Genomic DNA, 15,280 nt, shown 5'->3' with positions numbered 1-15,280 from the left:
CTTATTATTATTATTATTATTATTATTATTATTATTATTATTATTGATATTATTATTATTACTATTACTTGCGTTGTTGTTATTACTTTTCTTTATCTTCCTCTTCTTTCTTTCTTCTTTTTGTACATTATTCTTTCCTTTTCTCCTTGTTCTTGTTCTTTTAGTTCTTTTTCTTCTTCATCATCATCTTATTTTTATTCCTATTCTACTTTTTCTCATCATTATTGCTATTATTATTATTACTCTTCTCTTTCTTCCTCTTCCTTTTTTTTTTTTTTTTACTTTTTCTCTTAATTTTTCTTCTTGTTCTTGTTCATGTTCTTGTTCTTTTTCTTCTGCATCATCTTTTTCTCCTTCTTCTCTGTCTTTTTCTTCTTCTTTTTCTTCTTCTTTCTTTTTCTTCTTCTTCTTCTTCTTCTTCTTCTTCTTATTCTTATTCTTATTATTATTATTATTATTATTATTATTATCATTATTATTATTATTTTTACTACTAACTTTACTTCTCATTATTATCATAATTAATATTGTTTTTGTCACTATCAGTCATCTTCTTCATCTTCTTATTATTATCATTATCATTATTATTATTATTATTATTATTATTATTATTATTATTTTTTTTTATTACTATTACTATTATCATCATCATCATTGCAATCAATCATTTTGCTGTTGCTTTCATTTTTTTGTTATTTTTTAATTAGTTTTCTTTATATCATCATCATCATCATCATAATTGTCATTATCATAATTCTTCACAACTAAACAGAACAGACGTGACACTGAACGGACACTTGATTATCTTTGCCTTCTCCTTTCCTTCAGCTTTTTTCTTTCATACAAGCAAAGGATCCAATGTTTTAAAGAAGACGTAGGCTAAACATGGAATTATGATTTTTATTACATATTTTTTGTATCGGTTACGAGTGGAAATTTTGTTTCTATTACACATTCGTCACAACAAGTTACAAAATGAGTAAGCGGGAGATGGAGAACAGAAGAGGAAAGTGTTATGAAAGTGAAAAGAAAATGAATAAGAAATGGTATAAAAAAGAAGGAGAAGAAGAACAGAAGAGGAAAGTGTTATGAAAGTGAAAAGAAAAGAAAATGAATAAGAAATGGTATGAAAAAGAAGGAGAAGAAGAACAGAAGAGGAAAGTGTTATGAAAGTGAAAAGAAAAGAAAATGAATAAGAAAAGAAAAGAGGAAGGGAAAAGGAGAACAGGAGAAGAAAATATAGTGAAGGTGATAAGAAAATAAAATGCAAAAATGAAATAAGAAATAGTTTGTCTATTAACATCCATATTACATACTAAATTACTCTGTTTTCTTGGTAATTGCAGCTTGAATGTTTAGGTCTGCACGGGTTAAAGTATTAGATTATTGATTTGGATTTTGTCAGACGAGAGAGAAAAAAGTCGATTATAGCCTAGCCTAAAGTTGTTTGTATATGTAGTATATTTCCTTTCTGTTTAATAAATGGTTAGATTAGAACTTTATCATCCCGCTCGGTGTTGAGAGAGAGAGAGAGAGAGAGAGAGAGAGTCTGTTATAGCCTAGCAAGAAGTTAAGTATCCAGGTAATGAATTTCTTTTATCTGTTTGATTGAAAGGTTAGGTGAGAACTTTATTAGACCGTATTTGGGTTCGTACAAGTTATATTAATTAGATTGTTTACTTGCTTAGTGATGAGAAAAAAAGTCCCTTGGTGATAGCCTAGCCTATAGTTGTTTGTACAGGTAATAAACTTCCTCTCTTTCTGTTTAATTGAAAAGTTAGATTAATACTTTATTATCCAGTAGGCTATTTGGGCTGTACAGGTCATAATAATTATTGTTTATTTGCTTGGGGTTAAAATGAGAAAAGGAAAAGATCATTTGATGATAACCTAGCGTAGATTTGTTTGTGTTGTGTTGTACCTATTTCTCACTCTTCCTGTTTGATTTTTCTCTTTCTTTAATTGAAAGATGAAATTAGAACTCCATTATCCTGTATTTGGGTTTGTGCAGGTTATAGTATAGATTGTTTATCTGTTTGGTGTTATATGAGAACAAAAAGTCGATACTTGCTAGAATAAAGTTGTTTGTAGCCCACAGGTTACCTAGTCATATTTCATTTCTCTGATTGTAAGGTTAGATTAGAACTTCATTTGCACGTATGTTTATTTACTTGGTGTTAGATGAGAGAAGGAAAGGGTCCCTTGGAGACAGCCGTGCATGAAGTTGTGTTTATATTGTGTTGTATTAGTCACTCATTCTGTTTAACTTAGATGAGTCCTACAGCTACTCGTCCCCGTGGCCATCATGAGAAAATAAATACATATAACAAAACCTTTTCATTGTAACTTATAGGAATCCATTTACCATGCACTTACACGATAGCTCTTTATCAAGCGAGTGTACAGATGAATGTTAGTGAATTAGCTAGGTGTTAATTAGTTCTGAATATATTGTGTAACGCATTATGTATTATCGTATCCCGTATTATAAATCGGAGACAAGAAGAAATAATGGTAAGTACTGTAAAAACAGACTTTAGCGAAGACCTAATGTTTTAATACCATTATACATAGTTAAGAGAATGTAGATGTATAATGAACGTTTTCTTAATAATGTTGTATGTTTAAACGTATGAATCTATAATGAATGTTTTTTTTTATTTGTGCTTTATAGCCTATGTTTAAGAGAATGTGGCTGTATAATGAGTGGTTTCTTTTAAACATATACAACACAATAAAAAGCACTCATTATAGATTCATACTCCCTTAAACACATACAACATTACTAAGAAAGCGTTCATTATACATCCCTATTCACTTAAAAATACACGTTAAACAATTAGGCTATTCCTTATAGATTCGTAACTCGTTGTTGGTGGAGGTAATGGTGATGATGGAGGTAAGGTGGTGTTGGAGACCTTTTGTAGCTTGTTCAATATCTTCTTTAGCCTCACCTCCCCATTTTTTTACTTTGTTGTCTGTTCATTATACATCCACATCCACATACCATATACAACACTAACAAAAAGTAGATTATTCCTTATATATTCATACTCTCATTAATATAAACATCATCATTAAGAAAGCATTCATTATACATCGACATTCATTAATCATACAGCGTTAACAAAAAGCAGGCTATTCCTTTTAAATCCATACTCTTTTAATAATATACAACATTATTAAGAAAGAAAAGATTAGTTATGCATCCACATTCATTTCTCATATACAAGATTGATAAGAAGTAGGCTATTCCTTTTAAATCCATACTCTCTAATACAAACAACATTAAGAAAGAAAAGTATAATTATCCACATTCATTACTCACATACAAGATTGATGAAAAGTAGGCTATTCCTCATAAATTCATACTCTCATTAATACCAACATCATTGTTAAGAAAGAAATGATTAATTATACGTCCACATTCATTAACCATATACAGCACTAATATAAAGTAGTCTATTTCTCATAAGTTCATACTCTCTTAAGCACATACATCATTATTAAGAAGGCATTCATTGTATAATTCCACATTCCTCAGCCATATACAACACTAATTAAACGTATTCCTTACAACTTTATATTTTTGTAAACGCATAGTAGGCTTCACCATTATTGAAAATGACCCTAAAACCACTAAAATCTTACCACAGCAGGCAGGGTGGCTTCCACCTTGAGCTCCTCCTCCTCCGAGGTGACGGGCACCTGGCACTGGTAGCTGTCCGCGTCAGCCGGAGACACACCTTCAGTCTGCAACAGGTGACACTATACGCATGGAATCATATACTATGTAACCACTAACTAACTACTAACTAATCAAATGCTACACTTCACTCAATTATTTCTATAACCCATTTCTTTTATATTTACTATTATGGTTTTATATTAATGGAAACAGCTCGAGGGCAAAAACAAAGTAAAAATAAATAAATAAAATAAAAAAGCCCCCCAAACGCTACACCTGCAAAAGCAAATTGAGTTGTGTTGAAAAGAGATCAATTTCGGATGGAGAGGTGTCTTGATACTTCCCTTATTGATAGTACAACCACTTCTCATTATTGTATGCTGCCAATTACCCCACCTTTACCTGTACATATTTACCTGGCTGCCTCACTGCCACCCTCCCGTCCCCTGGTAATAGGTAAGGGAAACATGATGGAGACCGCTGCTATTGATGCTGTTGTATGTACAGTGGACAGTGATAGGCTACTGTTTGTTGATATTGTTGACATAGTTAATTGATATTTGCTTGAGATATCAGTTATTTGTTTCATGAAACAGTGATAGGTCACTGTTTGTTGATAGTGTTATTTGCTTAGTATTCTTATTATTTGTTGATTGATACATGTTTTTTGTTGCATAATTAGGCCCGTAGTCTCAGATGCTGTCGGCTCTCACATTAACTATTTCAAAAGGGCGAAAAGAGATGAATCGGGTTCTCATAATTTTTATTTTCACATCCATAGCAGAGAAAGAATCTTTGTCAAACATAATCATTTGAGATGAGGCTTCATTCCTATTGATTAAAAGACGATAATAGCGGACATCACTTTATTGAAGAGGAATAATCTTTAGAATACTTGTCAGCAACGAAAAGGACAATATGCCAGCGATTCAGTGAACAGAATTTAACTTCTTAGAAGTCAGTTTTCTAATCTATAACTCTTTAAATGACGCTCATATAGTGCAATACGTTTTTTTTTTTTTTCGTGTTTATTAATGATTTCGTGAAACAATCCTTAATAAACACCACTAAAACATTTGAGTAATTCTAACTTACAGATTGTTTGACTTTTCGTGACACAGCACGCTCTTAAGCTTATAATAATATTATATGTTTATTTACTTGATGTTAAATGAGAGAAGGAAAAGGTCCCTTGAAGATAGCCTTGCCTGAAGTTGTGTTTATATTGCATTTTTACTCTTTCTGTTTAACTTAGATGAGTCCTACACAGTTAGTCGTCCCCGTGGCCATCATGAGAAAAAAAATACATATAACAAAACTTTTCATTGTAACTTATAGGAATCCATTTACCATGCACTTACACGATAGCTCTTAATCAAGCGAGTGTACAGGTGAATATTAGTGAATTAGTTCCGGTGTTTAGGTTTTCAATATACTGGCAACGTGTTATGTGTTATTGTATCCCGTATTACATTAGGAGACAAAAAGGAATATTTGTAAGTACTGTAGGAATAGACTTTAGCGTTATATACCCTCATTATTAAGAAAGCACTCATTCTCTTAAACAAATAAAGCACTAATAAAACGCATTCATTATAGATTCATACTCTTAAACACATACAACATTAAGAAAACATTCATTATACATCCATATTTACTTAAAAATATACGTTAAACAAGTAGGCTATTCCTTATAGATTCATAACTCGGTGGTGGTGGTGGTGGTGATGAAGGTGGTGGTGATGCTGGAGGTAAGGTGGTGGTGGTGGTGTAAGATTGCTCCCTCCCTGTGCCTGTAAGAGGGACCACGGGCCTTTGCCAGAGGCGGCCCGTGGTAAGGTGGTGTTGGAGACCTTTTGTAGTTTGTTCGATATCTTCTTTAGCATCCCCCCCCCCCCTTTTTTTTTTTTATGTGTGTGTCTGTTCACTACATATCCACATCCATTAACCATACACAACACTAACAAAAAGTAGGGTATTCCTCATAAATTCATACTCTCATTAATATAAACATCATTTTAAGAAAGCATTCATTATATATACATCCACATTCATTAATCATACAGCGTTAAAAAAGTAGGCTGTTCCTTTTAAATCCATACTCTCTTAACAACATACAACATTATTAAGAAAGAAAAGATTAGATATACATCCACATTCATTACTCATATACAACAAGATCAAGATCAAGATCAAGATACCAAGAAAAAGTAGCCTATTCCTCATACATTCATACTTTCTTTAATACGAAACATTATTAAGAAAGGAAAGATTAATTATACATCCACATTCATTACTGATAAACAAGATTAATAAAGAAAAGTAGGGTATTCCTCATAAATTCATACTCTACTACAATTTCTACAAACGCCATTATTAAGAAAGAAAAGATTAATTATACATCCACAATCATCACTCATATACAAGATTGATAAAAAGTAGGTTACTCCTTTTAAATTCATACCCTCCTAATAAAATACAACATTATAAAGAAAGAAAAGATTAATTATACATCCACATTCATTACTCATATACAATTAATAAAAAGTAGGCTGTTCCTTTTAAATTGATACTCTTTAAACACATACATCATTATTAAGAAAGCATTTATTGTATACTTCCACAATTATTAATCATATACAGCACTAATAAAAAGTAGGCTATTCCTAATAAATTCATATCTTTTCAATGCATACACCATTATTAAAAAAAAACCATTCATGTTACATTCAATCACTTCATATTAAACTCTCCACATAAGTATACAACCCTACACACAAGCAATTATTATACTCGCCTCCAATTTGAGAGACAGAGGTTCCTAGATCTACTATAAATAATATCGTGTACCAATAATTCATGAAGTGGTACAATGAACACTCGTATTATACATTTCTCAACTTCTTACGACCACTCACAGCTTACAGTGAACACTTAAAATTTATCTTGCTACTTTTTCCATTTCTTTCCACCTCTAAAAGACTTATAATGACTTCTTACATCCTGCTCATTTATTTTTCATTTCTTACGATAAATTCACAACTTACAGTGACGCCCTTAAACCTCTCGTAACTTCTTCCATCCATTACAACCACTTGAAGACTGCAACTTACAATGACTTCTTACATCCTTCACAAATTCTTACATTTCCTATAACAGATTCACAATGTACAATAATCATCATTCTTTTACCTCTCACAACTTCTGGCATTTCTCACTATCGATTCACAACTTAAAAAAATAACTCTTTTTGCATCCTTAACAAGTTCTTACATTTCCTATGAAAGATTTAACCTTAAAAGGAATAATGGACTTACATCTCCCATAACTTCTTGCATTTCTTACGACCAATTCAAGACGAGACAAACATATCAAGTTCGCACACCCTTCACCAGTTCAGGCATTTCTTACGGGGTCAAGACGTACTATGAGGCCAACTCTTACAAATCACACTAAGACTGAGTTAATACATTTTCTAGGACAGATTACACCTCTCATTATGTTCTTACGCTTCTTCGTAATTATGAAAACCATCTAAAGACTCATCATCATAACTTATTTCACAACTCACACAAATTCTTACACACCTCACGACCAGTTCTCACTATAAAGATTAAAGTACTATCACACTTCATTATACGGTTTCCCCTCTCCTCCTCCTCCGCCTCCCATGCTTCCTTTTATCTCGCTAACCCCATCAGGACAAGGAGGAGGAGGAGGAGGGGGGAGGCGCCGCAGGAAGAAAGGGTCATGGAGGAGGAAGCCATCGCCTCTGGAGATAGCAACGTCACCTGCGGGAAAGGATAATTAATTAGACACATGCACCTCACGTTGACGATCCTGAAGACATTGAAAGGTATGAAGCAAGTGTAATTAGTCTTTTTTGTTACATTTTTTGTTTATTTGTTTTGCATTTAAATCTTGACGTTGTTATATCGCTCGTTTGCGACAACAACGTCATAACTAAAAAAAATGGATTTTCGAGTTATCCATATAGACATATTCATCTTGAAACGCAGATTTTTTTGGCAAAAGTGTCATAATTGTAGTTAAAAAATTGACCGCTAGAGGAGCTAAATGTCCTAACGACATAACATAATATGTACCAACTTCTTTGCGTGAAGACCGTTACATGTCAGTTGTGCTGTGACCGTCGTTGGGGTAACTACACTCACGCTGTCATTTAGAGTGTCATATTTTGATTTAGATCTATGTTAGTGCAAAATGTAAGTACTGAACTTATGAATTATGTTTCATGCAATAATGTGTTATTTTGATGTAATACGTTTTGTCTGCGAACATAGAGCTCTGTGTTTTACGTCATTATTCAAAATGTGTCATTATTGGTAAAAACAAACAGATCTATGTTTTACGTCCTAAATCAAAATGTGTCATTATTGGAAAAAAACCTTGTGAATAATAGGTGTTGTATTTGAGTTATGACAGTATTGTTACAAACATTACCTCGTATTACAGTAGCACATTTTTGTTTAACTTAAATTATGTCATTGTTATTTTGAAAATCTTGCGAAAAACTTAAAAAAGTTAGTGTATTATTTACATTGGTGACATTGTTGCAACAAAACATTGTATTCATAAATATCATATTTTTTTCAGATTAAGTAGGTACCATGTCATGTAGAGGAAAACTTATGCTAGAAGCAGCATTAAAGGCTAAGGAAAACAGAGAAGAAAACCCTGAGGAAAATAGTACAGGTATATACTATCATAACCTTGATTATATTTCTATATAATTTGCTTTAAGGTGGGAGGTAAGCAGGTGCGTGAAGAAAGACCGTTATAAAACTTCGACAATGGCTTGAAACATGACTCAAAAGTTAACGGTAACCTAACCTAACCTAACCTAACCTAACCTAACCTAATCCAAGTTTTATGTCGAAGTTTTATGTCGGTCTTTCTTCACGCACCTGAGGTAAGCCTATTTTTTTATTAATGAGCCAATTTTGATGAAAACTATTTTAACAATCAAAACTTTCGGAGGAGTAAGGCTTTGAAAATCACCACAAAGAAAAAGACATGTCAAGAAATGAAAAACATAAAGATAAAACTGAGAGTGATGCAGTTGTTGCTGTTTATGACCTTCAGGCTGTAATGCAGATACCAAAAGGGGACATTTCAGTTTTTTATTACAAGTCAAAGCTGAATGTTTTAAATTTTACTATTTACAATGCTAAAACAAACTCATGTAATTGCTATGTCTGGAATGAAACTAATGGCCAACGTGGGGTTAATGAAATTGGGACCTGTGTTCTCGATTACATTAAAACCTTGTGTGAGGCAGGAGAAACTGACATAATTTTTTACTCAGATAACTGTTCTGGCCAACAGAAAAATAAGTTTATGATGGCACTTTACCTTTATGCAGTAAACAACTTACCAAATATAACTTCAATAACACACAAGTTTCTAATAAAAGGGCATACCCAAAATGAGGGTGACTCTGCCCATTCCCTAATTGAAAGAGAAGTAAAGAGAATTTTAAAAAGTGGACCCATTTATGTGCCGGAAACTTACGTAACGGCAATGCGAATTGCTAGAAAGAAAGGACAGCCTTTCTTAGTAAAAGAGCTTTGTTACAAAGATTTCTTGAACATCAAGTCTCTAGCCACTGAAATGGGACCTATCAATTGCAAGACTCTTCAACTCTCTGATGTTAAAGTAATGAAATTTGAAAAGCAATCACCACTGTCAGTTTTTTGTAAACATTCCTATGGTTCAGACTATAAGGAGCTTCAAATTTTGAAAAACTCAAATAAAGCCACCTCCATTAATGAGTTATTGCCATGTTACTCCAGCAAACTGACATTGCCTGCTAACAAGAAAAAAGACTTGATGGACCTTTGTAATAAAAATCTGATTCCTCGATGCCATCATAAATTTTATGAAAACCTGTAAATGAAATCAATCTTAATGAAATGAGTTAAAATACAAATTTAGTATGCCTATTACGATATTAAGTTTTGTTGTATGCTAATTAATTAGGAACATATTATTTGAATGGAATATTAAATAGATGTTTATTTTATGTTTTTTTTTTTTATTATACAGTCCATCTTTCATTTATTTGAAAATTTTGGAGTTGTCTAATTCCTTAGGCATATTTGAAATAAATTATAATTAGGAAGAATCAATTAGGTTCATAAGGATTTTTTTTATATAAAAAAAAATGATAATTAGGAAGAATCTATTATGTTCATGAGGATGTATATATATATATATATATATATATATATATATCTGTATATATATATATATATATATATATATATATATATATATATATATATATATATATATATATATATGAACAAAATATATATAATTAGGAGGAATCTATTATGTTCATAACAATGTTTTTTTTTTATATTATGTGTTACAGTCAATATCTTTAATTTATTAGGAAGTATCTATCATTTTCATAAAAAGAAAATGTATTATCATCAATCTTGTCAAAGTAATAAGCAATGAACAATACATAATTAAGTAACACATTGGTGATTATTTTCCTTTCAATAATGGCACAAAACAAAATAGTACATGAGAGGTCTACTATTTTTTTATGAAGAACGTCATATTAAAAAAAAACATTATAAAAGTTTAAATAAAGGTTCGATTAGAGAGGTATAACTATTTCAATTTCTATAAACTTTAAAGGACTGTTTGATGTTTCAAAAAATGTTCCAGCTATGGTCCTGTGGGACTATTCACAATATTGAGAGTGTTTTCATTCTTTAAAATGGCTCTCGTGAAAAATTGCTATTTTTGAGTTATGACGACGTTGTCGCAAACGAGCGATATATCCAAGTCCATTTTGAGTTTCCAAGATATCAAATTTACCTGAAGGCTTTGACGAAGTATGAAACAAGCATAATGTAGGGTAGGCTATTTTTTTCACTTCATTAAACTTTCATGTTCCTATATTTCTAAGTACATTTTGAGTTTTCAAGAGGATAAATTGACCTGAAGGCTTTGGCGAGGTACGAAAGTTATAATGTACGGTAGTCTATTTTTGCTCTTAATTGAATTTTCAGGTTGTTATATTTCTTAGAGCCAATTTCACAGTCCATCACAGTGGCTTTGTAATCGCCCGAACCAAACTCTTCAATCTTCTACACTCCGTAATGGTTAGGTTTTCGATGCAGCACCACGCACAAGAGATTTCCCGTATGATATCCTCAGAATTCTTAACTTATGCATGAAAACAAAACACTACACAAGGAATTTTCAAAGTCTTTGGTGTTGATTTTCACGCTTACTAACCCATCATGGTGAACTGTGAAAGAGGCCCTCAGTCCTTTTTTAGCATATTCGAGCTATAAAGAAATGACTCATGTTGACCTGAAGGCTTTGACGAGGTGTGAAAAAAATATATAATGTAGGCTAGGCTATTTTGCATACAAACTTTTATGCTCTTATATTTCTTAGTTCTTTTGTCGAGTTTTCAAGATATGAAATTGACCTGAAGGGCTTTGAGGTATGAAACAATTATAATGTAGACTAGTCTGTTTTTCCACTGAATTCAACTTTCACGGTCTTATATTTCTGAGTCCTTTGTTCGAGTTTCTAAGATATATAGGCATGATTATTATTGACCTGAAGGCTTTGATTAGATATGAAACTAATAATGTAGGCTAGTCTATTTTTGCATACGTTATTATATATTCAAGTCCTCTTTTTAAATTTCCAAGCTATGAAGCCATGATCCTGACCTGATGGCACATAGCAGATACAAAACAGCTGAAACGTCTTTTTTTGCATTTAAACCTTGACTTTGCTATATCTCTCAACCCTTTTCAGGCTTCCCAGATAAAATAAAGGTATTACCGATCTATTCCCGGAAAGAAACATTCACATTCGTCCATCTCTTAAAAATATGACCGAACATTAAAATCTTACCACAACAGGCGGGGCGGCTTCCACCTTGAGCTCCTCCTCCTCCGAGCTGACGGGCACCTGGCACTGGTAGCTGCCCGCGTCAGGCGCAGACACACCTTTAATCTGCAACAAGTAACATTACACGCATGTAATCTTATACTAACCACTAACTAACTATTAAGTAATCAAGTACTACACTTCCCTCAATTATTTCTATAACTCATTTCTTTTATTTTCATTATTTTTTTTATAGTAAAGGAAACAGCCCGAGGGCAAAAACAAAGGAAAAAAAAAAGAAGTCCGCAAAGCACTGCTCCTGCAAAAGCAAATTGAGTTGTGTCCATAAGAGATCAGTTTCAGATGGAGAGGTGCCTTGATACTTCCCTAATTGATAGCACATCCTTTTTCATTATTTTATGCTGCCAATTACCCCACCTTTACCTGGCTGCCTCACTGCAACCCTCCCATCCCCTGCTAACAGGAATGGGAAATATGATGGAGACTGCTGCTATTGATGATGTTGTATGTATAGTGAACACTAATAGGCTACTGTTTGTTAATATTGTTGACATAGTTATTTGCTTGAGATATCAGTTATTTGTTTCATGAAACAGTGATAGGCTACTGTTTGTTGCTATTGTTGATAACATAGTGTTCTTTGCTTAGTATACTCGTATACTTATTATTTGTTAAATGATACATGTTTTTTGTTGCATAATTAGGCCCTTATTCTCAGATGCTGTTGGCTCTCACATTAACTATTTCAAAAAGGTCGAAAAGAGGTGAATCGGGTTCTCATGAATTTTCATTTTCACGTTCATAGTACAGCTGCTTTGTCAAACATCATCATTTGAGATGACTCTTTATTTCTATTGATTAAAAGACGAGAATAGCGGACATCACTTTATTGAAAAGGAATAATCTTTGGAGTACTTGTCAACAACGAAATCATTTAATCAATACACACACGAAAAAATAAAATAAAACGTATTGCACTAAATAAGCATTATCAAATGACGTATAAATTAGAAAACTGACTTCTAAGAAGTTAAATTCTGTTCTCTGAACCACTAGCATATTGTTCTTTTCGTTGTTGACAAGTAACAGCAGTTTTTGAAATGCAAATCTTTGAAGAAAGGGGCAGTATTAGGCTACGCTACGAAATTATATTCCTCCAGATATTCCTCAGTGCCAGTTTCATCGTTACATCATTGCATGACACTTCACACAATGTGCATATTGTTTAAATGGTTGAGACCAATGAAAATTGATCTACTGTTATTATTTACGTATTTTTTAAAGTTATAATTATATTTTATACGTGTAGCTTGCAAATGTATTTTAAGCTGCTTACGTAAGCTCGTCGCTGATTGGACAGTGGCTTGAGGCATTCATTTTTTACCTCCTGATGCTCGGGTATATAACGGCCGCGTACCCGTTGCACCGCTCATACTCGCGCCAGTCATCGACCCAGGAGGAGCGGGAGGACAAGGGCTCTCCGGCTAACCTTGACCTGTCCTAGGATAAGTTTGTTTGTTCATCGGACAGCGACTTGAAGCAGCAATTTTTGCCTCCGGTGCTCATACCCGCGCCAGTCATCGCCGCAGGAGGAAAAGCGGATAAGGATTGCAAGTAACCTTGACCTGTGACACTACGATACCCCGTCAGTCATCGCCGCAGGAGGAGGAAGTGGACAAGGACTCTGTGGTTAACCTTAACCAGTGATACAACAAAGTGCCAGTTATTGCGTAAGTGTTACATGTTCTTAACTGTTACGTTTGGTGGTGTTCTGAAACTAGTGAGACTAGTGACGATGCGGGTATAGGAAAATAGTCGTTTGAACTGGCGAAGTGAACGAGTGAATCACTGTTTAACATTTTTCCTAAAGTAATACGTTTGCGTCAGTGCTACACGTTCTCCTGAAGTGTTACGTTTTGTGGTTCTCTGAAACTAGTGTGACTATAGTGCCGATGCGTGAAGAGGAATAACAAGAAGAAAAAAAAGTGAATCGAACGAGTGGTAGCCTATTAGCTAAACTTTGACCGTACCGTACGTAGTGAACCAGTGAACGTTTGCGACAGTGCTACACGTTCTCCTGAAGTGTAACGTTTGGTGGTGTTCTGAAATTAGTGTGACTTCATAGTGGCGATACGTAAAGAGGAATAATAAGAAAGAAAAGTGAATCGAACGAGTGCTTTTAGCGAAACTTGGGTGTACGAAGTGAGCCAGTGAACGTTTGTTACAGTGCTGCACGTTCTCCTTAAGTGTTACGTTTTGTGGTGCTCTGAAGCTAGTGTGACTTGATAGTGCCGATGCGTGAAGAGGAATAATAAAAAAAAATAAAAAAAGTGAATCGAACGAGTGGTAGCCTATTAGCGAAACTTTGACCGTACGTAGTGAACCAGTGCACGTTTGCGACAGTGCTACACGTTCTCCTGAAGTGTTACGTTTGGTGGTGTTCTGAAGTTAGTGTGACTTTATAGTTACGATACGTGAAGAGGAATAATAAGAAAAAAGAAGTGAATCGAACGAGTGGTATTAGCGAGACTTTGACCGTGCGTAGTGAGCCAGTGAATATTTCCGTCAGTGTTACACGTTCTCCTGGAGTGTTCCGAAACTAGTGTGACTTTATAGTGACAATGCGCGAAGAGAAATAATAATAGAAAGAAAAAAGTGAAGTGAACGAATGATATTAGCGAAACTTTGATGACCAGAGTGAGCCAGTGAATATTTGCGTCAGTGTTACACGTTCTCCTGAAGTGTTACATTTGGTAGTGTTCCGAAACTAGTGTGACTTTAAAGTGACAAACTGACAATGCGTGAAGATAAATAATAATAGAAAGAAAAAAGTGAAGTGAACGAGTGATATTAGCGAAACTTTAGTGACCAGAGTGAGCCAGTGAATATTTGCGTCAGTGTTACACGTTCTCTTGAAGTGTTACGTTTTGTAGTGTTCCGAAACTAGTGTGACTTTATAGTGACAATGCGAGAAGAGAAATAATAAGAGAAAGAAAAAAAGTGTAGTGAACGAGTGATATTAGCGAAACTTTGACCGACGTAGCGAGCCGGTGAACTTTTGCGACAGTGTTATACGTTCTCCTGAAGTGTTACATTTGGTAGTGTTCCGAAACTAGTGTGACTTTATAGTGACAATGCGTGAAGAGAAATAATAAGAAAAAAAAAGTGGTGAACGAGTGATAATAGCGAAACTTTAGTGACCGGAGTGAGCCAGTGAATATTTGCGTCAGTGTTGCATGTTCTCCTGGTGTTCCGGAACTTTATGGTGACGATGCGAAAGGGAAAAAGAGTAAAAAGTGAAGTGAAAGAGTGATAGCGAAACTTTGGTGACCGGAGTGAGCGAGTGAACGTTTGCTGCAGTGTTATACGTTTTCCTGATGGTGTTTTTTATAGTGTGACTTTATAGTGATGACGCGGTTAGAGGAATAATAAGATAAAAAAAAGGCCACAAGAGTGAACGAGTGTTAGGTTTGGCTGCAACCCTAAGCTAGTGAAACATTAGTGACGATGCTTGAGCAAGAATAAGCGAAAAACAATCATTTCCACCACCGTAGTGAAGTGAACAAACCAGAAAAGATAACAAGAGGAAATAGAGTATAAATAATGAAAAAAAAAAAATAGGAAAAACAAACTAGCGGTAGACATGACAGTGGGGGCCACCTATCGACACCTGTTACA

At 33.9% G+C, this 15,280-nt stretch overlaps 1 protein-coding gene across 2 annotated transcripts in view; it reads right to left on the bottom strand.

Annotated features, from left to right (window-relative positions):
* Nucleotides 1-4,540: 4,540 nt before the first annotated feature.
* LOC126995848 (lachesin-like) overlaps nucleotides 4,541-15,280 on the bottom strand; it is an 81,909-nt gene continuing 71,169 nt past the window's right edge. For both annotated transcript variants that reach the window (XM_050855727.1, XM_050855726.1), the window contains exons 5-6: nucleotides 11,606-11,707; nucleotides 4,541-7,479 (exon numbers count right to left, since the gene is read on the bottom strand). In XM_050855727.1, coding sequence (XP_050711684.1) covers nucleotides 7,369-7,479; nucleotides 11,606-11,707 — 213 coding nt within the window. In that variant the 3' untranslated portion in view covers nucleotides 4,541-7,368. The remainder of the gene's footprint in view (nucleotides 7,480-11,605; nucleotides 11,708-15,280) is intronic.

The sequence above is a fragment of the Eriocheir sinensis genome, chromosome 9 (assembly GCF_024679095.1).
Source record: "Eriocheir sinensis breed Jianghai 21 chromosome 9, ASM2467909v1, whole genome shotgun sequence".
NCBI classification, from domain to species: domain Eukaryota; kingdom Metazoa; phylum Arthropoda; class Malacostraca; order Decapoda; family Varunidae; genus Eriocheir; species Eriocheir sinensis.
This window is presented reverse-complemented; position numbering and strand designations above follow the sequence as displayed.